The sequence below is a fragment of the Nothobranchius furzeri genome, chromosome 5 (assembly GCF_043380555.1).
Source record: "Nothobranchius furzeri strain GRZ-AD chromosome 5, NfurGRZ-RIMD1, whole genome shotgun sequence".
Taxonomy (NCBI): Eukaryota; Metazoa; Chordata; class Actinopteri; order Cyprinodontiformes; family Nothobranchiidae; genus Nothobranchius; species Nothobranchius furzeri.
The window spans coordinates 49,028,472-49,052,419 of NC_091745.1; the positions used below are offsets into that span (position 1 = coordinate 49,028,472).

At 45.3% G+C, this 23,948-nt stretch overlaps 1 protein-coding gene across 1 annotated transcript; it reads left to right on the forward strand.

Annotated features, from left to right (window-relative positions):
- Positions 1–1,481: 1,481 nt before the first annotated feature.
- Positions 1,482–22,026, forward strand: ptpn2a (protein tyrosine phosphatase non-receptor type 2a). Its single transcript, XM_015949346.3, has 9 exons — positions 1,482–1,696; positions 3,587–3,677; positions 3,767–3,867; positions 3,940–4,038; positions 12,464–12,601; positions 13,532–13,741; positions 16,213–16,377; positions 16,864–16,958; positions 20,947–22,026. Exons 1-9 carry the CDS (start codon positions 1,640–1,642, stop codon positions 21,131–21,133), a joined length of 1,143 nt encoding a protein of 380 aa, XP_015804832.3. The 5' UTR covers positions 1,482–1,639; the 3' UTR covers positions 21,134–22,026.
- Positions 22,027–23,948: the final 1,922 nt, after the last annotated feature.

A 23,948-nucleotide genomic window follows, 5' to 3' on the forward strand; every position in this document is an offset into this window, starting at 1 on the left:
TCATTCCTTATGTCGTCCGTGTCTGTTCTGCATCCTGGGGCACAACAGGAATCTACCATATTTCCTGTCTGATTGAGTTTTCTGACAATAACAAATAGTCCAGCTGCCGGCTTCTGCATGCCAATATGGCGCCATTTCGATTTGAACTGTTGCATGCCGGGAGAAGTGATGTCAGCTCCCGGAGCTCTATAGCACCATTAGACACTCGTCTATATAGTTTATCAGTAAAATAAGTTGATTTGGGGTGACTTGCTCTTTAAAAAACGGTTTCTACTGAGTAACTATTGAATGTACTCCTTCTCCTTAATATTAATACTCCCATGAAGACAAAAAAAATGTAGGATTTTGTTTTCCAGCTTCACTGAGATAAGCAGGTTTGTGTAGCTCTAACTGATTGCCACTGTGGGGGCTCTAACATAGCTCTTCATTAAGTAAAGTTTGTAGCGCTGTAGCTAGCTGGATTTGCCCTTTGACTCCACACAACTATTGAATATAACACTTACATAAATACAGTTTTCATTGTGTTTTAGATGAATAAAAAGATTAAAAAAAACAGTTAGAGTGAGTTTCCCTGTTGCTATCATGCTATCATGCTATCAGCTATAATGAATGTCTCTGACCTGTGAACCATCAGCACCGGTTCCCCTCAAGGCTGCGTTATCTCTCATCTGCTCTTCTCGCTGTACACCAACAGCTGCACCTCCAACCATGAGTCTGTGAAGCCTATCAAGTTTGCAGACGACACCACCGTCATCTCACTCATCTCTGATGGGGATGAGTCTGCGTACGTAAGAAGGTGGAACGGCTGGAGTCCTGGTGCAGCCACAACAACCTGGTGCTAAACACCCAGAAGACAGCAGAGGTCGTTGTGGACTTTAGGTAGCCCCCCCCCCCCCCCCCCCCCCACACACACACACACACCTGTAACCCCGTTTGACACTCCCATCATGATGGTGGACTCATGTTGCTTCCTGGGAGCCACCATCACCTCCATCATAAAAAGGTCCAGCAGAGGATGAACGTCCTGAGACAGCTGAAGAAATTCAACCTATAAGTATAGTCAATGAAGTTCTACACCTCAGTCTTCAAGTTCATCTTCACCTCTTCAATCACCGTGTGTGGTATGCTGGAGCCACACACATACTCTCCTCCAAATCCAGCTTGAATCCAACGTAACATTGTGTGTTGTAATAATCAAATTTCTTTATTATCATTGTATGTATTATTATACAACTGCAAAATCAGGTTTATTATGTAGGTTATTACTATATAATTACAAAATGTGTATTGTATAATTACTAAATAAAACCTGACGGAGAATTTAACGAGTGTTATTTTGTTTTTAGCCAGTAAAGAATATGTTTAAGTTTTGATGATAAAGTTTTTTTTTTTTTTTTTGCACAAGCGCTGAAAAAAGCCTCCCGCTCGCTTGAAGCGCGCGCAGAGATGCATAACTGGCAACCCACGTGAGTCAGAGGGAGGCGGGCTGGCTCCCAGGCTGCAGGGATTCATCATCAGGTTACACACAGCAAGCGCAGCTAGATGGCTGGCCGAAGCCGGACGGTGTGAGTTGGGGAACGTCGCTGCTAACGCTCTCTACTCGTCCCCCTGGCTCTTCACCTCTCCCATCACAACCAGAATGGAGGCAGAACTGAAGGAGATTGATTCGCGCGGCGAATGGCAAAACATTTATAACGTAAGTAGGGTCCGCGGCAGGGCCTCCGGTGTTTCTATGACGATCAGGAGCTAACTAACTTAGCTAGCTAACGTCAGAGGCGCTCGCGGCAGCGTCCGGATACCACCGCGAGCCTCCTGCTGAGTGGTATTGACCCGTGGGCTGCTGAGAACAGTAGCCGGTGTTCCGGGAATTTCTCCTACCCCGTAAACCGTCCTACCCGTTGTTACTCGGAACTCCGGCTGTGTGCTGCTGCTGCTGGGGGGCTGATGAGAAACTAGCAGCCAGCTTTAGCGTTCGCTGACTTGCGTGCGGCGGCGGAGCTTCCACCGGAGCTGTTATCTGCTGGCTGACGCCTGCAGACGTCAGCTGCAGTTTCTGAGAACTCACCGGTGTCGGTACACGGGACTTCCAGAGAAATGCGCACGTGCGCACCGCCGGTCCCTTTTGAGTCTGTTCCAGGTTAAGCTGGCAGTGACCTGACAGCACCTGTGACCTGAGGATGCCCTACAGCTGGAGATATTTGTTGTTGAAGACGAGCAGAAAATCCCAGCATGATGAGTGGATGGGACCTGCTTTTCTGACAGCAGGAGAACATCCAAGTTGTTTTTGTGTTCACAGAATGATCATGATCCTGAGTTTTAACATGGCCGACTGTTAATAACAACAAAATCAAACTGATTTCCCTTTTCAAACCTCGGTCATTCAGGCTGCTTTAGTAGGTACACCCGGCTGGTACCCGCTCTGCCTTCGGAACCTAATCCTTCATCTCATAGATCCAACAAGAAGTTAAAGTGGTCCCCAGAGGTTCTGGTCCATCCTGACATGACAGCATTAGCTCCATCCATGATGAGAAGCTCCAGTACCACCACATGCCAAAGGTTCTGGGCTGGACTGAGATCTGTTGACTGTGGAGGCCATTAGAGTCCAGTTCTAGAAACTAGTTAGAGATGATCTGAGCTATGTGACATGGTGCTGCTGGAAGTACCATCAGAAGATGGGTCTATGTGGTCATAAAGGGCTGGACATGGTCAGACTCGGGTAGGCCGTGGTGGTTAAACCAGGCTCAGGTGGTCCTGAAGGTCCACAGTGGGACCAGAACAACACCACCACTGTTACACCAACAGTAGCAGGAGCCTGAAGGCAGGATGGGTCCATGCTTTCATGTTGGAGACACCAAACTCTGAACCAACAGCTCAAATCGAGACTCGGACCAGGAAAGGTTTTCCAGTTTCTTCTGGTCCAGTTCTGGGGAACCTGAGGGAATTGAAGCCTCAGCTTCCAGTTCTTAGCTGACTGGAGAAACATGGCTTGGTCTTCTGCTGCTGGAGTCCATCTGCTTCCAGGTTCATCAGGTTGTGGTTCAGAGATGCTGTTCTGCAGAACCAGAGGTTATTAGAGCTGCTGCTGTCCTTCTGTCATCCAGAACCAGTCTGACCAGTCACTGTAGACCCTAAAGATGGTTGTGGGTTCAAATCCCAGCAGCTGAACACAAACAACCATACCACATTTAAAGTCCCTTCAGTCAGCTTTCTTCTGCAGCTCGGTTTGATCTTCAGCAGGGCGTCTTCACCACCTCTAGATGTCTGAAGGTTCAGAGGAGCTGCTGACTAGCTAACATGAAACCAGAGCTCCAGATTCTCATTCATCACCTGCTCCTGTTTCCTTCTCACCAGTAAAATAACTGGTTTTGTTTTTAAAGGTGACCTCTGTTTCCCTGTAGCCACTCCCATCACAGCTTACTGTATTCAGTAGACTTGGACTCTTCCAGGGAACTAACCAAACAGACCTTTCATCTCTGTGTTGTATTGTTGTCATTGTCACCACCGTACTCGGGCAGGAGCGGCGTTCACCTCCAGGTCGCACTCCATCAGATGTCTAACTTTAAAATCTTCTTCCTCTCTGTGACAGGATATCCGTAACATGGCCGCTGAGCACTCGTACAGCACAGCAAAGCTTCCCGTGAACAAGAACCTGAACCGCTACAGAGACGTCAGCCCGTGTGAGTGTTAGAACAGAGCTGTTGAAACGTGGACGCTGACGGAGCGTTCTGGGTGTGTGACTGCTCTGCTCTCTCTGTTTTGGCTTCAGACGATCACAGTCGGGTCAGACTTCACAACTTTGAGCATGACTACATCAACGCGAGCTTGGTGGAGGTGGAGGAAGCGGAGAGAGCTTACATCCTCACTCAGGTGTGTTGAGTCAGCACCCACATGCCGGAGCCCCTACCAGGCGCTGACTGGGCCGTGTGCTTCTCGTGACAGGGCCCTTTGAGGAACACGTGCAGTCACTTCTGGCTGATGGTTTGGGAGCAAAATTCCAAAGCGGTTATAATGCTCAACCGAGTGATCGAGAAAGGATCTGTGAGTATGCCGCCGCGCCTGCTAATCAGTGACGCTGGTGTTCTACACACCTGCCTGGCTAATTCACGGGGAGCCAAATGAAAGACGGGGTCTGAGTCGATGCTCGGCCTGTCTGCTTCTGAAAAAAGGAAATGTGTTGTTATTTATGGTCTGTTTGTGTCAGATGTAATCAGTTTACAAAGATTTCTACTGAAACCTTCATACAGGCAGCCCCACCCACCACTGGAAACGCCACACACCTCCCACAAGCGTTTGGATGAGGAAACGTCTGAAATCCCCTTTCCTTATTTTCAGTTGAAATATAAACATTACTCAGGTTTAAGTCGTTCTTGGTGACACTGACAAGGACAGACTTAAGAGGGACGCGAGGCTCTACAGATGATGAAGTTTAGGAGAAAAGCTTGCAACGCCGTGGAAACTAGTTAGATTAAGTAAAACTACTGGAAACACGACTTTAACCATGTGCAACATCAACTCACAAACACCTGAACTTCACATGGAGACAAAAGTCCTCCACAGATCCGTCCCAAGTCTGTTTTTTAATGAAGCTACCTGAACTTGTCGGGACAGCTGCCATGGCTGGAAGGAGTACGCTTCTCCTCTTCTGGCGTTCTGTATCAGTCAGAACGTATCTGAACAGGTCTGGTGAGCAGCGGGGAGAGACTGAACTTACTTTGAAACCAAATGAAACAACAATATGTGTTTGGTAAATATGGCTGATTCTGTGTGACCTCATCAGCTAACCGTAGTGTGACACGACTTTGGTGTGCAGCAGAGGTGATGGTGGACAAGGGCGTCAGTTTGTTTTCAGAATTGCTGGGGACAATAACCATACACTTGAGTGGGGTTTAAAAATTGCTGGGGACAATAAAGTAGGCTAGCACAGGGGTCGGCGGCTCTGGAACCGGATGCGGCTCTTCCATCCATCTGATGCGGCTCTCTGTGCTTGTGAAATAATGAATGGATATTTAAATAAAATGCTTTATATTTTACTGCATTAATTTTACATCTGTATGCCAATTCTAAATGTAAAGATTGTCTGCGTAAACCTGAACAGGTCCAACCCGGTCTTACTGTGAGACCGGGTTGATGCGTCACGCTTGTGCGTAATCATATCGGCGCTTCTGAGCTGCTTTCTGACCTTCCCCACCTACAAAGTTTAATTACAACAGTCAAACGTGACAGAGCCTGGATTTGTATTCTGAACAGTCTAAACATGTTTTAAAAAGAAACGTAGGACAAAAGTGGCACCTGCTCAGTAAAACCATCAACAGGGTGAAAAATACCAAAAATTGAAGGCAGAGACGGGCTACTACTTCTGGATCCACTTTATATAAATCGTTTTATTGATTATCGTCTAATGAAAGATAATTAAGACGTACATGAGCGATCAGGCGCGTTGCAAGCTTTTCAAAAGTGTGGGGGATGTTGTCTGTGCCTAAAATAATTTCATGTTATTCATCTTGTTAGTTTAATTTCCGTAATAGCGGAGCAGGTGCGAATTTTAGACGCGTCACGCACGTCTCCGTTTCAAACATGTTTAAACTGTTCAGAATACAAATCTAGGCTCTGTCTCGTTAGATTGGTGTAACTAAAGTTTGTACTGAATGAAACTTTACATTAAACCATGTTGAAAAGTAAAGGATCCGATTAAATAGTTTCCCCCTCATTTACAGTCCGTACAGTGCAGTGTGCACGGCTCTGGGGTTAATCAGGTTTAATTGTAACATTAATGTGTTACTGGACACGCTGGTCTGGTTGGTTAGACCAGTGTTTGAAGTGGAAAACACACACACACACACACACCAATTAAAATAATGCTGATAGCGTGGACTAGAAGACAGGTGATGGTTTACGTATTTAAATGATGATCAGGCTGCTGTAAAATGTAATCTCCATCCACATCCAGACACAATTATCCTCTATTCTTTCTCTATTTGCTCTGCTCTTGTCTGGGCTGATCAGCTGATGGTGCGCGTGGCACGCCTAGCGGCTGATGCACATTTTACGCATTTGGAGAGGTGGACTGGATGCTTTGCGTTTACTGGAAGATGGTCCACTTAACGCACGGTTGTAGACTAAATATTAATGACAAATGAATGAAAATTAAATTGGGAGTTTTTACTTCATATTTTAGAAATAAAAATGACGGGGGAAAACATTTATGATGTCTTTTTAAACTAAATTTTCTAGCGCGACCTGCCTTCTTCACTTAAGTCACTGCTTATTAAGGTCCGTCCAAAATTACCGTGGCCCATCCAAAAATGAAAACCTGGCGCCGTGCCAGTTATAAACCTCTGCAAATGGTTGTTCTTCACGTTATCAAACTCAGACTTTGTACAGCTAATGTCAAGATGTAAAATTATGAATTCAGTCGAGCTCTTCCATCCCTCCCTCTCCTGCTCTCCTGGAAACCCGACATCGGCTGGGAGGTGAAGAAGGAGATGAGGCAAACAGAGTGAGTGCGACGTAAAGAAACCAGACTGGTGTGGAGGTGAGCAAAACAGCTGGAAAAGTGTGAGTGTTGAATCCCCCACGGGTGCGATGCCCCCGGCTGCTGTCACCTGTTGTGAGCAGCGCTCTGCTGTCTGAGGGTAGGCCCCGCCCGCAACGCTGCGGCTGCTGCGGTGTTTTCTTTACCGTGGGAAATGGGTAATAATGGCTCTTTGATGGGAACAGGTTACCGACCCCTGGTATAAGATCTGAGCAGGTAAAACTAAAATCCTCATCAGCAGGCTTTTTTGAAAGTGGGGGGGACACAACTGCCAATCACGAATTTTGCCGGGGACATGTCCCCGGCGTCCCCAGTTAAAATGACGCCTATGATGGTGGATGTTAGCGGTGGAGCTGCTTCAAACCGTTTACACTCAGACACTGTTTGGTTTTAACCAAGTCGTAGGTTATAACTAGACTTGTCCACCCTGGTCGTGTGGTTTAACTCTGCTAACGTTTCCTGGTTACCTTTCCAGAGAATTCTGACAGCTCATCTGTCCTGTTGGGAGGTTTACGTGATGCTTGAAAGAGACGGTGGAGCTGATTTTGGGTGGGAGTTTCTGTCCGATCTACACACAGACAGACAGTAATTTATTTTTCATTAAGAACGGTTTATTAAGGCTAAGATCGTCAAGACCCTTTATGAGGTTGATGCTTTCCTTTTGGGAGGGGTTGTCGCACACCTGGATGATCCAGAGCAGTAAACTGACAGAAATGTAGAAGAACTCAGGTGTGCTGAAGACCAGTTCAAGCTACTGGTTTAACAAAGGTACACCTTTTACATTCAGTACACCTGAACCCTTAATAGAGTGAAATGGAAATTTTGAGTTGAATGTACTAGTTAGTTACAGTAACTAAAGATACTTGGTTAAAACAACGATTTATTTACCTCAGCTTGTTCATTAAGCATGACTCCATTTCCAGTTGGACTAATGGATTAATGGTGTTACCTCATGTTAGAGCCCTGCCCTGAAGCCCTAGGCCCTCGGGTCGGGCTTCGGGCCAACGACTGTGTAATTACCTCGGACACGGGCCGGGCCGGGCGCCTTTATTTTTAATCGAATTCATTAAAAAAATTGAAACACAAACGCAGCAGTAGAGCCCTGCGCGGGACTGATTTCTTCATCCCACTCCCACTGAATTTCTGACCATTACCGCCTGCAACTGCGACGTGTGTTACACTCCCGCCCGCACCCATAGCGTGCATGTCTACTCCCGCCCGCAACCGCAAAACTCGGAGAAATCATTACCTCACAATAAAAGAGATGTATTGAGTTTGCGTCCTCTCTGGTCCTGGAGAAAACATGTCACAACCCATCCATCTGATGCGGCTCTCTGTGCTTGTAAAATAATGAATGGATATTTAAATAAAATGCTTTATATTTTACTGAATTAATTTATATCTGTAAGTCAATTCTATGTAAAGATTGTCTGCGTAAACCTGAACAGGTCCAACCCACTCTTACTGTGAGACCGGGTTGATGCGTCACGCTTGTGCCTAATCATCTGAGCTGAAGAGATTCTGGGCTTTTCCTCAGACGGCTCCTGGATGTGTCGCCACATTGGAGACAGGAACAAGCACTATTCAGCCAAAGTTTCATAATCAGGGAACATTTTCTAAGTGACAAGTCTCTCTGAGCGACAGGGTTTGGAAAATACTCGCTTCAGTGGGAGGAATCTTCCCGCATGCGCTCTGGTTCTGCAACGCGCTCCAAGCCAATGTCCACAACTTCAGCTCGCTGTGCACATATGCGCTGAGCAGCTCAGATGTTCAGATGGGAATCTTTTCTTGGGTGATTTAGCTACATCTGCGATGTGTGTAACGAATAAAATGTCAGTTCGTCTGCATGCGTCGGGGTAATTCTTTCTATTCTTTCTCTGTCAAAATAAACGGTCAAATACGGGAACTATCCGGTCAACACAAGTCCTGCTTTTAACTGTTTTGTTTTCTTGTGAAAATTGTTGGAAAGAGATAAAATTTTACTTGATTACCACCAGAGCCAGTGCGCCGTCATCTCCGTGACGGTAAATGAGGGAAAAACAAATTGATCGGATCCTGCACGTCTCAGCGCCTTGGGCTTCCTGACAGGGTTGCGGAAGGCGCTTTATAAATAAAGCTTTGATTGATTGATTGATAGTTGGTTAAAAAAAAGTCGGGCTCTGGTCGGGCCAGAGAATCCTGAAAACCTTTTCGGACCGGGTCGGGCTGGGGCTCCACCCCCTCGGGCCGGGCCGGACACGGGCTCAGATTTTAGGCCCGTGCAGGGCTCTACCTCATGTTGCCCATGTGGCAGCTGCCATGCTGAGACAGGTAAGGGGGGAACAGGAAGTTAACAGCGACACTGAGAGACGTCGGGTAGCTCGTGCACCATGTGACTGCAGTGCTGAACTCCAGCAACTCCACCTTTGCAACACTCTCTAAGGTGGTTCACCAGTCAAGACCTTCTTGCAGCCCACTTTTAAAAAATGTATTTTCTACTATTGGGCCCATTATTTTACTAAAGTCATGCTGGTCATGTCCCTGCCGCCTTAAAACGTGCTGTTATTCAGCTGCTCTTAAAGAAACCTAATCTCGATCCCATGGTGCTCTCCAACTACAGGCCTATCTCCAAGCTCCCTTTCCTTTCTAAGGTCTTGGAGAAAATTGTCTACAGGCAGCTGCAGGACTACCTCGACCATTATGGTATTTTAGAGAAGTTTCAATCAGGTTTTAAGCAATACCACAGTACAGAAACTGCTCTTTTAAGAATATTTAACAATATTTTTTTAACTATCGATTCCGGTCAATCAGCTGTATTGATCCTTTTAGCCCTATCGGCGGCCTTTGATACAGTGGACCATCAGATCCTTTTATCTCGCCTAGAGCATGACGTTGGCATCCGGTGCTCAGTGTTGCAGTGGTTTAAGTCCTACCTGTCAGACAGGACTTTTACTGTAAATATGGGGCAGTGTTGTTCGTCTCCAGCGAAACTTAGTTGATGTGTCCCTCAAGGTTCAGTTTTGGGCTCTCTCCTGTTCTCACTGTACATGTTGCTCCTTGGCGCCATCTTTCATAAGCCTTGCATCTCATACCACTTCTTTGTGAACGACGTGCAGATATATTTCCCACTACGTTCTCGAAGGCCATCATTTGATAAATTACTGAATTGTCTAAAAGACGTTAAAAACTGGCTACAATTTAACCTTCTCACTTTAAATGACAAAAAACCCCTGAAATTGTCGTTTTCGGGGACCCTGGGCTGTTGCACGGGGTAGACAGTGTACTTGGCCCTTAAGAATCCTTCTGCCTGTCTCAGGCAAGAAATCTGGGTTTTTTCATTGATGGTCTTTTTTTTTTTTTTACCGTGTCCTGTCTGGCTGTGAAGCAAACAGAATTGATGTCTGAATGCTGGTAACAAGCCTTACAGATTTACTCTCAGGTGGAGCATTAAAGCGTCTGTTTTTAATGTCACGCCTGATACTTAAAACTTTATTGTTATTGTTTTTGAATGCTTTGTAATTCCAACCAGACACAGAGTCAGAGGTGAAAGAGAAAGGAAAAGCCAAAAGGTGGGGAGAGAGGGGGGAAGGGGGTGGGGGGGTTCCACAAAAATAAACAATAATGAACAACAGTCTGCTTCTAGACCTGCAGAAAGAGACAAGAAAAAAAAGGACACACAACAATACAACAAGATCAAGCTATCACTGTGTCAACTTGATGAAGAAATATATAATCAACCTTGTTTAACTGAACAGTCACACGATAATAAATCACAGTGCATTAAGTGCACACCATAGCCTTAAGACCTGTGTTGAACGTGCCCAAGCCCATACTTTTGAGAGCACCATGTGAGCACCTGTGTGTGTGTACACTCACTTGTTTATGTAAGGTTTATCTATAGGAGCGTCCAATAGAGAGTGCGAGGGACCACAGATCTGCCCCCCAAAGATGCTTAGGAGACAGGGGGAGGTCCAAGTCCCAGAGATCCAGGCGCTGCCCCAGAACACAGGAACCCCAAGGAGACTGCAACCAGAAAGGCCCCCGCCCCCCTCGAGAGGCACAGAGGATCGCCCCGGGGGGCCACAACCAGCAGCCGGCAGAGTCCCGGGGGATATCAGCGGCAAGCCCTCAGGCCCACCCGCAGCCTCCCACCCCCTAGCCGGCCGAGCCCGGGACCCAGGGGCGACCACCCCCGCCGGGGACCCAGCAGAGCCCAGGGACCCAGACCCCACCAGGCCGCCACCGGGATTGATCGGGCAGACGCCAAAAATCTTAAACCCCCTGACCAGGGAGCCACGGCCACTCAGACCAATGCACCACAATCAATGTGGTGCATTGATGGTCATTTTAAGCTTGATAAACAGATAAGTTCTGTGGTCCAGAGAGTGTGTTCTTTCATTTGCGTGTTCTTAGTAAAGTCCAGCCCTATTTGCCAATGAAAGACTTTGAAAAGGTTATACACCTGCTAATCATGTAGAGACTCGACTACTCCAACTCTCCATATCATGGACTGGAGCAGTCGTCAATTCACCGCTTGCAGGTGGCTCAGAATGCAGTAGCTCGCTTGCTGGCTCCCGATCCCTTACAGGATTCAATTTAAAATGCTACTGCTCTGTTTTAAGGCACGACACAATTTGGCCCCTCCCTATTTGTCGGAACTCTTAAATAACAAAAGAAACTTGCGATCTTCCACTCTACATCTCTTATCTGTTCCCCAGTCTAGGCTGAAGTCCAGAGGTGACAGAGCTTTTTCTGTGGCCGCTCCCAAGCTCTGGAACAGCCTTCCCCTACAGATTAGGTCTGCCAACAGCCTTTCTACCTTTAAGTCTCTTTTAAAAACCTACCTTTTTACCCTTGCTTTTAAATAAATAAAAAAAACTAATTTCTTCGTTCATTTATTTCACATAGGGTCTACTGGATGTTTCTCAGTGTTTTATCATTTTATTTTTTACTGGTTGTCTGTGCACAGCACTTTGTGCAATCTCTGATTGTTGGAAATGTGCTATGTGAATAAACTTGACATTGACTGAACAAAGCAGTAACTAAGAACAACACAAACCTCACAATAAACATGCATTAAGTTGTAAGGGTGCATCTAAAATCAATGTTATGTGCAGTTGTATATTTTCCGAGGTAAATGGAATGCACCGTGACGTCCGTCCTCCACACAGCATGGGCATAAAAGAGTAGACGCCGCACTGACTGCTACTGCCTATGGCGGCCGCATTTGCAGGGTCTACTTTTTAAAGAGTCAGTGGCCAACAGGGCGTTTTAGCTAGACTTTAGCTCCGTGGAGACCTCTAACGCTGTTCGTAAACCTGTTCACACACGCCAGATGAGCGAGTTCAGTTTAACGTTCACCCAAAAACCCAGAAGAGTTCACTAATGCTCGTTCCATGAACACGCTCGGGTACAACACTGGCCCTTGGCCTGCGTACGTCGGTTTTAGAAACTAAGAGCTGGACTAGACCAGCTTCTCAGTAGAAAGCTGATATGAAGCATCAGTAACAAATCAGCATCGGCTACATGGTAATTCCTGCAACAGCAATTTCACTTGCTTTTCTTCGGTTACGTAACAAGTGGCAGTTGAAACTGGATGTTGACATTAACCCGAAGATTCTTTTTGGGACTTGGACTTGACCAGTAGGACAGTAGGACCTAACTTGGGCTCAAAAAGGACGGACTCGAGTGTGACTGGACTTCAACACCGGCGGGCGCTGCGTTGAAAATGACGGAGGCTGATTGTTTTGGTGTTTGTGTTGTGCCCCGCCAGTGTGTTGTGCCCTTGTTCTGCCACATTTACTCGTGCTGATCATTTACAAACGCCACCAGCAGCTGTTGGGAGGAGACATGGTGTGAGTGTGGTTTTTGAGGCACGATCGTTTGGATCTGAAACGAAGCTTTAACCTGATGATCTGGACCGCTTATTTATTTCTCTGTCTGCCTCAACAGGAGAAGTGTGCTCAGTACTGGCCCCGTTCCAAGGAGCTGCCCCTGTCCTTCCCAGACACAGGCTTTGTCGTGAGACTGCTGTCCGAGGTGGACAAGTTATATTATACAATCAGAGTGTTGGAACTACAGAACACACAGGTGAGCATGGGAGGGAACCGCTGAAATAATTATACAGCTAATCGGAGATTAAATGTGTAAGGGTTGTGTGTCCATTTCAGGTCAGCTCAGCCTCATTCAATCCTCATAGCTTCACGTCCTCTGACGGGTTCTTAGCCACTCATCTGTTAACGGTTCGGTTCCTCTGTCTCGGTGGAGGACGTGTTTTCCTGAGTGGAAGGTCAGAGGGCTCTGCTGTGAAATGAGATTAGCAGCTTAGACCGCTCCGATGAGCTGAAAGACCGTTTTTCAGTATCACCAAGCAGGCTCTATGTAAACCCGGCTGCGTCTCCGTGGTAACGTACACTGAGCTCATGACCTGCTATAGAGCCGTGTCTGTTTCCCAGTAAATGGTCTGTTCACCGATTTGTTTTTATGGTTACCTCAGAAATAGTGTTTCACACCTTGATGTGTGCAAACTGCAGACCACGATGGAAAGGGACATTTACCACAAAAAGTAAAGAATGGGAAGGAAGAGGTGAGGATGGAGACTCCAGGAGGGTCTCAGGCCAAGTTCACTCATTTTTCTCTACTGTAAACGAGTGCATTGTGAGTCAGAGGGGAAAAGCTCTGGCGCTCCTGTTTCAGGAAGTAGAAGTCAGCTGGTAGAGTGGGAAGCAGAGGACTGCGAGCCCTACTCTGTATTATTTCCTGATACTCAGACATCTTGTGTCTGATTGGCTAACAGCAGCACCACTCCACCACTGACCAGCATATGTCACAATGAGTGGATGACATCATTTGTAGGTGTAGATGATGTTGGTCAGAACCAGGCCTGCTGCCTTTGATCAGAAGAAGCCAGATGAGGGTTTGGTAGAGCCGGCACACACTCAGAAACCCAGCAGCTTCTGGTTCCAGGTCTCAGGTGGGAATGCTCCGCTCCAGTCACGGCTTGTCCTTTTTGTCCCTCAGACGACAGAAACGAGAGCCATCTACCACTTTCACTACACCACGTGGCCTGATTTTGGGGTGCCAGAATCTCCCGCCTGTTTCCTCAACTTCCTCTTCAAAGTTCGGGAGTCTGGCTCTCTGGGCTCGAAACGGGAGCCCTCGGTGGTGCACTGCAGCGCTGGGATCGGACGCTCGGGGACGCTCGCCTTGGTGGACACGTGCCTTGTTCTGGTAGGAGGGGGCAGGGTGTATTTCTGATTAAAGCTACCTCAAACATCTCTAAAGAGATTTATGAGGGGTGAGATCTCCACTCAGTGATTAGACTGCAGTGTGATGATAACAGAGATGTTTGTTTTTCCTCATGTGAGTTAGAGAAGATGAGCGTGTATGATTACCTGGAACCAAACCCTCTTCTGGTGTTTCAGGAAGGATCCTGAGCCAAAGGCGGCCGCTGCCTTTGACCTGTTTTCTAGGAACCTTCAACCCTCAGGGATGATTTGCTGTTTTTACTGAGAAGTTTAAGAAACATGTTGTATTTTTACCACATTTCTACATAAGTACGGTTTTATTTTATGCAGCATTAAACACAAGTTTCACACGGGGGGGGGGGGGGGGGGGGGGGTCCTTCATCCAAAACAAGCACATGCCTCTGGTTTTGTTCTTCTCTGTTAGCAGGTTGCATGTAGCTGTGTGTTCTCTAAAAGAGCCACAGCTTGATTCTGCGTGTCTGGGCTGTAATCTGTCAGATCATCTATCAGAGTTTCTGTCAAGGAAACAAAAACACGTTAGTCACGCATGATTAGCTTAGGAAATGTTGGTGTTTTCAGAAAACTGTAGTTCTTTGCTACACAGAAAAAAACAACCAACATGGTGGCACAGCAGCGGACGGGGTGAGCTGTGCCTCGGGTTCTGTGTGCTGACATGCAAGATGACAAACCCTTACAACCAGTATGTCACTGGGCTAGGACTTCACAAAGGGGTTCCAAAATGTCTGGAAATGTTTTGGGTTTCCTCGTGTGAGTCGCTTCCCTGAAGATTTCCTCTCAGAGCAGTCACCTAAAGAGGAGCTGGCTACCAAATGAATCAAACCTGAGTTAAGACAGCTGTCATGCACTCATCCTGTTTCTCTACAGGGACGTCGTAGGGAGCTGTGTAAGTGATCATATTTGTGTTGATTCCAGTTAAAAGTGGATAAAACGCACTGCCCTTTGCAGGAATGCTCTTATTTAGCACTTCCTCTCTGAAGACTAAGCCCTCAGACTTATGTGATGATGTTTTTAAAAGTCAACACGTGTAAGGATATCAGACATACCAACAGCATATGTCCAGTGTCAAAAGATATGCCTCCATTGTTTTCTAGGGATGCACCGATACCAGTATTGGGTATCGGCCCAATATCGTGCATGTTTCTTTGTACTTATACTAGTAAAAACTGGCTTGATTCCACTCGACTGATGCTGGTCACATGGATCTGCGGTGGTGGACGGGTCACCTGCACACCTCGGTGGGGCTCACAGAGAACGATGTTTACAGTAGTGTTAGCTTGATAGTGAATGTTAGCTTACATTCTTCCTGCTGCTGTGTTCACAGATTTGATCAGGTTGCCGACTTTGTCAGAATTCACCCATCTGGATTTATAACATTATGTAATAAACGGCGTTTGCTTCACGCTGGAGCTGACTTAAAAAGGTCCGGATCCCTACCCTGTTTTGTTGCTGGCTGGGTCACTGGGTTCAGCTGCTAATGTCACACCGGGGTGAAGCTCCTCATGGGAAACAAATGTCACTTCCGCACTAATCTGTCCCAGTAAAAAGTCTTCTGTTGGACCATCCCCGTCTTCTGTCTCCATCAAAGTTATTCGGTATAAAGACAAGTCGTTATTTGTGAAGATAAAAGTTCAGAGATGCAGAGCTAACCTTCTGCTGGTGCCATGGCTAATCATCCAGGAAGCAGTTTTACTAGTGACGATAAAATAACTACCATTAGTCAGCAGTCCCAGATGGGAGAGTGAGTGTCTTGCCTCGGTTGTTTGATGTGGGAGAAGCTTTGCGGTTTACAAAGGGAAATCCTTTTACACCTTTCAGGTTTGTACTACCTTTGAGTCAGACATTTGTTTGATAAATGGTAAAATGGCCTGTATTTGATATAGCACCTTCTAGAGTCCTAGAACCCCCCCAAGGCGCTTTACAACACAATCAGTCATTCACCCATTCACACACTGGTGGGGGTGAGCTACAAAGTAGCCACAGCTGCCCTGGGGCGCACTGACAGAGGCGAGGCTGCTGAGCACTGGCGCCACTAGTCCCTCCGACCACCACCAGCAGGCAATGTGGGTTAAGTGTCTTGCCCAAGGACACAACGACAGCAACAGACTGAGCGGGTCTCGAACCTGCGACCTTCCGATTGCGAGGCGAGCACTTAACTCCTGTGCCACCGTCGCCCCGTTGAGGTTGTTTCCTGGATGTTACCTCATACTCTCACCCCAGAGTTCTGAGGAGTCGGGTTCGTCAGGTTTACTCTGACTCTTCGTGATCCCAGTTGTTATAATCACTTGAAATTCGAGTTACGTAACACAGCGATCTCAAGAAGCACAGCGTAACATCCCACTGGGCAATCCAGTGTGACTCCACGTTGAAAGAAAACATTTACCTGTTGCACAATCTTCACAAAGGTGTTCTAAAAATGTGTACATTGTTTTGTAGATGGAAAGGAGGAGGAAGATGTCGTTATCGGACATGGAGAACGTTCTACTGGACATGCGGTATTATCGCATGGGCCTGATCCAGACCCCCGACCAGCTGCGCTTCTCTTTCATGGCTATCAACGAGGGAGCCAAGGTCATTCTGTCAGACAACTCCACAACACAGGTAGCTGGCTCACGACGCGCAGAAGGAAAGGCCGTGTTGGATCAGAACTTTCCAGAGTCTGTTTCTGTGGATGGGTCCAGCAGCAGATAGAGGTTCTGTTTTAGGAAGCAGGACACAGGTGTGTTTAGATCTGCTGGTGGGAGTCAACAAGAAGGTGTCAGAACATGCTAGAGAAGAGATGACCCCAAAGACCGAAGCTGCTGCTTCAGCCGCTCATCAAAGGAGCAGAACCAAACCCCGTCCAGGGTTTGGGTTAGACCTGCAGGGACATCACTCCATCAGATCAGTTTCTCTTCCAGTTTGTTGCTCGTAGACGTTTGGCTGAACACATAACTAATATTTAACACAAGTGGTTATTATTGAAATGAGCCGTCCTACAGCCTGTTTCTAGGGAACCCGTTTTCCTGATGCTGTCTGGTTTTGAGCGAGAGAGAGAAGTCTGATCCTTTTCTCCATCTGGTTTTGTTCTGGTTTGACCCTGTACAGAAAGACAGCCGACCCAACGGGCCATGCCTGGAGCCACAGACCAAGGCGGTAGAGTCAGACAACCAGGACCACCTCATGGCTCACAACTCTGTGCCGTAAGTCACAATCTCAGACCCCGCCCATCTACCTGTAGGCATGTTTCCATCATCAGAACTTCAGAGTGAATTCTGGGAGGGGAAACTGAGCCGGAGACTCGGTGATGGGAGATTCCTCTCAGCTGCTGTCTCCTTTCAGGACTTTGTACAGATGTCAGCATATCACGACTCGGCAGTGAGTGATGTCACTGATCAGCGCCAAAAAGCATCCTCATTAACATTAATGACATATTCTGTTAAAGTATAACATCATTTAATCCATTCAGAGCACCAGAGCAGCTGTGTGATGTAAAATGTGGCGTTCAATGACCAGAAGAAGCTCAGTATTTTACGTTGCTCAATGAGACGGCAAGCCCAGTGAACTGCGTCGCTGTGGGGGGGTTCCACCGTGTTCAGTAACGGTGATTTTAAAGCGGTGTGATCGGTGTTCATCTGCTTTTGCTTCCATTCAGCTTCACAAACTCTTTACTAGTGCCGATGTTGTATCAGGGCACCGTACATCAGAGGAGCATGTGCATTGTCTGCTGGTGTGCTCCTCTGACTGGTATGGTGTCACTGGGATTGGGGTGCAGGGTAGGATTTCAACTACATCAGTCTGACATACGTGGCCTGTCAGACTGGCATGCACTGTAATACATGAATGCCAATCTGACGAGGTATGGTGCTTCGACAGAACACCGGTTCTTTTAGACAATGTCCGCTGATTTCATTTGCTACGGAGTTACAGAGTTAACCTGAAGTTCCACTCGGCAACTCCACCGGGCCAGTGGCGGTTCTACATGGAATTACTCCCTGGGCGAGGCCCCCTTTGAGCGCCCCCCTCACCACCACCACCACCCCACCTGCATGCACACACGCATGTTTTCTACAAACAGGCATGTTTTATTAGAACAACTATTGAACACTCATTTTTCTAAGTTGCACATATTTACATTAAAGAGCAAGTCACTCCAAATCAACATTTTTTTCCTGATAAACTATATAAATGAGTGTCTGATTGTGCTGCAGACATGTGTAGTCAATAATTCGGCACTTTAGTGCATCTTAAATGTTCTGCCTAAAACTGTCAGTGTTCCACCGTCGTCAGGTAAAAACTCAGCACTGCATTTGAATTTAAATCTGCCGTCGCTATTGGCTAAGAGGTACACTATGATGTTAGATGGTACATTATGGTACATCAAACCAGGCGATCAGTAACATTGGAGCACCACAGGGGACTGTACTCTCACCATTACTTTTCACCTTGTACACCTCAGACTTCCAGTACAAATCAGAGACCTGTCATCTACAGAAATACTCAGATGACTGCAGTCGTCGGGTGTATCAGAGATGGACAGGAAACTGAGTACAGAGAGCTGGTGGAGCGCTTTGTGGCATGGTGTGGAAACAATCATCTGACCTTGAACGTGAACAAAACAAAGGAGATGATTTTAGACTTCAGAAGAAACAGGGTGGAGTCAAACACTGTTTCCATCATGGGAGAAGAAGTGGAGGTGGTTGAGGAATACAAATACCTTGGAGTTCACCTGGACAACAGGCTGGACTGGAGAAAGAACAGCGAAGCCGTTTACAAGAAGGGACACAGCAGACTGCACTTCTTGAGGACGCTTAGGTCCTTCAATGTCTGTAGCAAGATGCTGCAGATCTTCTACAAGTCTGTTGTTGAGAGTGTAATCTCTTCAGCCATCATCTGTTGGGGTAGTAGCATCAGAAGCAGGGACCTGAAAAGGCTCAACAGCCAAATAAAAAAGTCTGGTTCTGTTCTGGGGACGACTGTGGAACCACTGGAGGAGTTAATGCAAAGAAGGATTCTCCAGAGAATTAAGAAAATTATGGACAACCCTGAGCATTCTCTTCACAACACTGTCCGACAACGGAAGAGTGTCTTCAGTCAGAGGCTTCTTCAGTTTCGCTGCAACACTGACGGCTACTGGAGATCCTTCCTGCCAACAGCCATTATGATATACAACAACTCTTTGACGACTTGATTATTATTATTATCCTGGGCTACTACAGCAATCAATTTCCCTCTGGGATTAATAAAGTATTTTTGAATTTGAATTGAATGATGTTACAATGTCGTGAGTGTGTATATTTGTTAGTGGCTCCACCCTCTCGGTCTGCTAGGCAACAGCATTTGTTGCATTTTTCAAACAGGAAGTGGGAGTTGAGTAAGAATCTGGTAGGGGGTGACTTGCTATGAAGTTGTCAGAATGTAAAGCAATATACATTATATACTGTATCAAAATATATAGAATCAAACATGCAAAAACAAACAATAACTAAATATTAAGAATATATGAACATAATAGATAATAAATATTCTAAATAACAAAAATATTTCACACATAACAAACTAAAGATAATCACTACAGCATTGCACTTAGAACAGAAAACACAAACTAAAATTAAAACCTAACCTTGATGCAAAGTCATCAATAATGTCATCATATGAAATCGGCTCCCCTACTGAGTGATTGATACTAATCAGAGCCAGGCTAGTGAGCCGCCCCTGAAACATAGTTGACCTCAGGTATGACTTGATCAAGTTTTGAAAAGCTCCTCTCAGCTTGAGCCACAGTGACTGGCAGAGCAGTCCAAAAGTTGGGGTAGATCTCCAATAGATCTTTATCATGATCCATAATATTTTAGAATTGCCTCTGAAATTGTAATTTAAACTGACATAAAAAAAACTGTAGACTACCAAAAATGCCAACTTTTACAGAACAAATCATGTAAAAAATAATCAGTGCAGCCATCTGCAATAAATAAACAGGATAGTTAGTGGTGACTGGGGAGTTTTCTTCTGCTTGTAGAGTTGTTTTATTTATTATGTGAACATGATCAACATGTGTTTGTTGTTGTTCAGGCAGGCCACAGGCTGCAGCGAGCATTTAACCCTTACCCAACGTTTAAATTTTCTAACGTTAAAGTCATTAGAGCACAAAAAAATGCTCTAATGTGAGGTAAGGGTTAACAAATCCTAGTTTGAATCAGTAAAACACGATTCAAGGATTTTTTTCTAACCGTTTGAATATTCGTTTCAATATTTCAGGCCTATTAGCTCTGTTAGCAATTAGTTGACCGAATTTAACCGTTAAAATCCCAGTTAACTGGTTCAAAAAATTGAAAACATGCATCATGAGAGCGTACATACCTTTATCTTTCTCCTCTTTTTTTCTTTTTTTATTCCTGAATCAGGCACCTGGTGGTTTTAGCCTTTTTATGTTCATCTCTTCTGTTTGGCTCTTGACTCAGTAATTTTCCTTTAGTCAGGACTAAACAATTCGACCTTGATGGGGGGGTGACCACAAAATCGTTTTGTTTTTCCTTTTTTTATTCGGTCATTTCACACAATTCAGAAAAACCTGAAAGAATGATAGGCCTGTGTTTATGATATTATGAATGAAATGTGCATTAAATGGAAGAACATCAAGATGTGATTGGCTTTAGCCATGTTAATACAGTTGATTCAGCCCCTACCCGCTCATTTCATTTGGGAAGACCCAGAGGTGAATTCCCCCGCCGCACCCCTCCCCTTCCTCTTCTTCATACACACACGGTGCACGTGAACGTTCGTTAGTCAGCAGGAGCGCCTGCAGCTGCAGGGGGCGACAACTTGCTGTTTCTAATCCAGACTCTGTGATATGACAGATAATATAAAACCTCGATGCTGCGCAGATTTCTTTCTTTTTTATTTTTTACTCAGCGCTTGTGCGCCCCTTTTGTGCCATGAAAAAATGCCACCCTGGGCAACTGCCCTGTCTGCCCGTGCCTAAAACCGCTACTGCACCAGGCCGTTCCAGGTACCTACGCTGCTCAGGTGCTGTGAAAGTTCCCCGGCCCGGTGAAGTGGAGGCACACACAAACCAGGAAGGTCCAGCTGGGAAACACGACTCTTGACTTAAACCTTCTAACCCTGTGTATTCCGTTTGATGAAACCATGCCTTTGTTGTTCAGCTGAACTGAAACTCCATCTCTCTGTCAGGGTGCGGAAGAGACAACGTGAGATGAGGAATACCAACACTGCCAAGACTGTCCAGGAAATAAAACAAAAAATGAGTGACTCGGAGATGAAGAGGGAGCAGTGGCAGTACTGGAGGCCTATCCTGCTGAACGTCGGTGCCGGGGCGGCCTTGGCTGTGGGCCTGTTGTGCTGGATGTACACTCACTGAAATACTCTGGGTTCCTAAAAACTGACTCCACTTTTGCACCGGTACCTGGGACTAGGTACTTCCCTTAGTAGATGTAGAAGGTTCTATGTGCATAATTGAGGATATTTATTTCTTTAGGTCAAAATGCCCGAGCGCTAGATCAAATGAGTGTTTGTATATTTTTCTCGTAAGATCTTAAAAATGGTAACATCTCAGGATCCTGGTGCCAGCACGACGATTCCCCCTCTTGCCACTGTTGATGAATGTACTGTCTCATCTCGATGGCTTTGAAAGACGAGAGTAGAGGTGCAGTGCAAACAAAACGATTCCTGACCGGTTTATTTTTGCATTCTTTGTACTGGTTAAATGTGAGTTTATAATTTGTGGATGTTTTACATTTCAGAATTTCTCTGATTGTCCATCCTACCATTAAACATGTAGGAAAACTACAGAGCCAAGAGGTCAACCATGGGATTTTTTTTAAGTTGTTTTATTATAAAGCATGTTTTAACTGGTTTTCCAGATCATCACCAGTTCTTCCATTCATCTTAAGCAGGGCAACCTAATATGGCCTGATGTGTACATGCATATATATTTTTGTGTGACTGGACACGTCGTAGAGGTGTCCTGTCTCCACTCAGAGGCTCACCATTGTGTTAAATTCTGTCTGACGCTGAATCGTTTTTGTTGATTGAATCATGCTGCGGTCCTTGCTGATTAGCGCATGTCGTTACCCACTGGATGGGTCCAGTTTTGTTTTTGCAAAAACCAAAGTAACACTGTCTGTTTTAGGTAAGTAACGGCTGGAGATGCTGTTGGATGATAAAGGCTTGTACTCCCATCATGTGGAATGTATTTTCTCTTGAATAACTCACACCTGTGTTACTAAATGAAACTACTATTGGTACCTTTGAGATTTTTGGTTCTTGTGAGTCTTTTACCTACATAATTATCTAATTACCTTCTATAGCAGCTGTACCAAGCAATCTAAATGCAATATAGAAGTTGGAGTAAAGCTCTGTGTATTAAACTGGTAGTTAGAAAATATAATGAGCACATCTGAACCTGTTTGTTTCCTAGGGGAGTGATTCCCAACCATTTTTCCACGAGGACCCCCTTTCCTGTGTTCAAAACAAGCCCGGGGCCCCCAACTCCCACACATCAGTGATTAACTACGAACTTTATAGACATTAAGAGTTCTACCTCTCGAATGGTTTTGATGGTGGCTGTGAGTTGTTGGGATTTTATTGATATATATATTTCTAAATATAATCTTACCTTAAACCTCATCACAGGCAATTATGGGGACTACCTTGGGGGTCATGGATCCCAGATTGGGAACCACTGTCCTAGGTGATACCTAATGCGTTATGAGCAGTGATGAAAACCATCTACAGGGTGGGTCGTTTCTATGGATACGCCTTATGGGAATGGTTGGTGATATTAACGTCCTGTTTGTGGCACATTAGTATGTGTCAGGGGACAAACTTAGATGGGTGGTGGCCGTTTAGAAGTCTGCCATCTTGAATCAACTTTTGTTTTTTTTTCAATAGGAAGAGGGTCATGTGACACATCTAACTAATTGGGAATTTCACAAGAAAAAGCAGCATGTCACTGAAGAGTGGCATTAGTCGAACATCGTTCGGCGGTTATTAGCTACCCACAAGTCAGAATCAGCTTTATTCAATGCTCCAGCGTCCAGATAAAAATTTGACTCTGCAGTGCAGCCTGACCAAGGTTACACGCACAAAACGTAGAACAAAACATACAGGCAGACCACGAGAGCTGCCATTCGAGTCACTCATGTCAGTTAGATAGAAAAGGGTTACATGAGGATAAGTGGGGTGGGGGTAGCTTTGCAAAAAACACCTCAAACATATAAGCATGAACATCAACAGTTCACAACATGCAGACGGGACAAGAGTCTTGGGAAGAAAAAAGATAAGAGAGAAATGCGAAGTGGCTGTACTCTCCTCGTGCCAGAAGAACAAATGGCATCCTTACAAACCAGCTACTGCAGCATCTGATTGAGGATGACCCTGATTGGCGCACAGAATTAGCAGAATGGGCAAAACAAAAATTGGAGCAGGACCCTCAGTCAGGGGGGCTGCCAGAGATTTTGGGCCCCCTGGGGGCTCGTCCATAGCTGGAGCTGGGGTTCCACCCTCCCAGATTCGAAGGGAGAAAAAAATATATAATATATATACTTTATATTAGTGTTTCAGTTTTGCTTAATTATTTAGGTCTACATGCATTCTTACTTATTTACATATCATTTTCACCAGCTGTCTCTCATTAAACAGTGATTTTCATTCAACAGAATTAGCAATATCACTGCTGGAAAAAGCAGGAAATGCACATGCTGAAAGGTGTTAATCTCCTTTTCCCTTTTACTCCCTTAAAATGTATTTATTCTAAAATTTTATTTGATGATTAAATTCAAATTTGGATATCTAATTAAATTTCCATGTTGTGTCAAAGCTTTACATAACTGCATTTTCAGCTGTATTTCCTCTCGAAATCAAGTATTTCTGTATGAGTGACAAAAATTAAGGATTCACAGCTCACAAGGTGACTTCTTTATTAAGTCTCCTTGGCTTTATCACAGACTCAAAATGAATAAGCACACAGTTCATACCTTGATTGTACACAGCAAGATTTATTATTTACAGTGATATAATTAATAATGCTCCTGAGTGACATATCTTGTTTTTGATTTGTTCAAAGCTGTCACCACTATTTTTGCAGCAGTATAAATAATGACGAGTTTTAGAAAATTAAGTTTATTTATTACAATTATTAATAGCTTTTGTTTCATTTTTGCTCTCTGATGAAT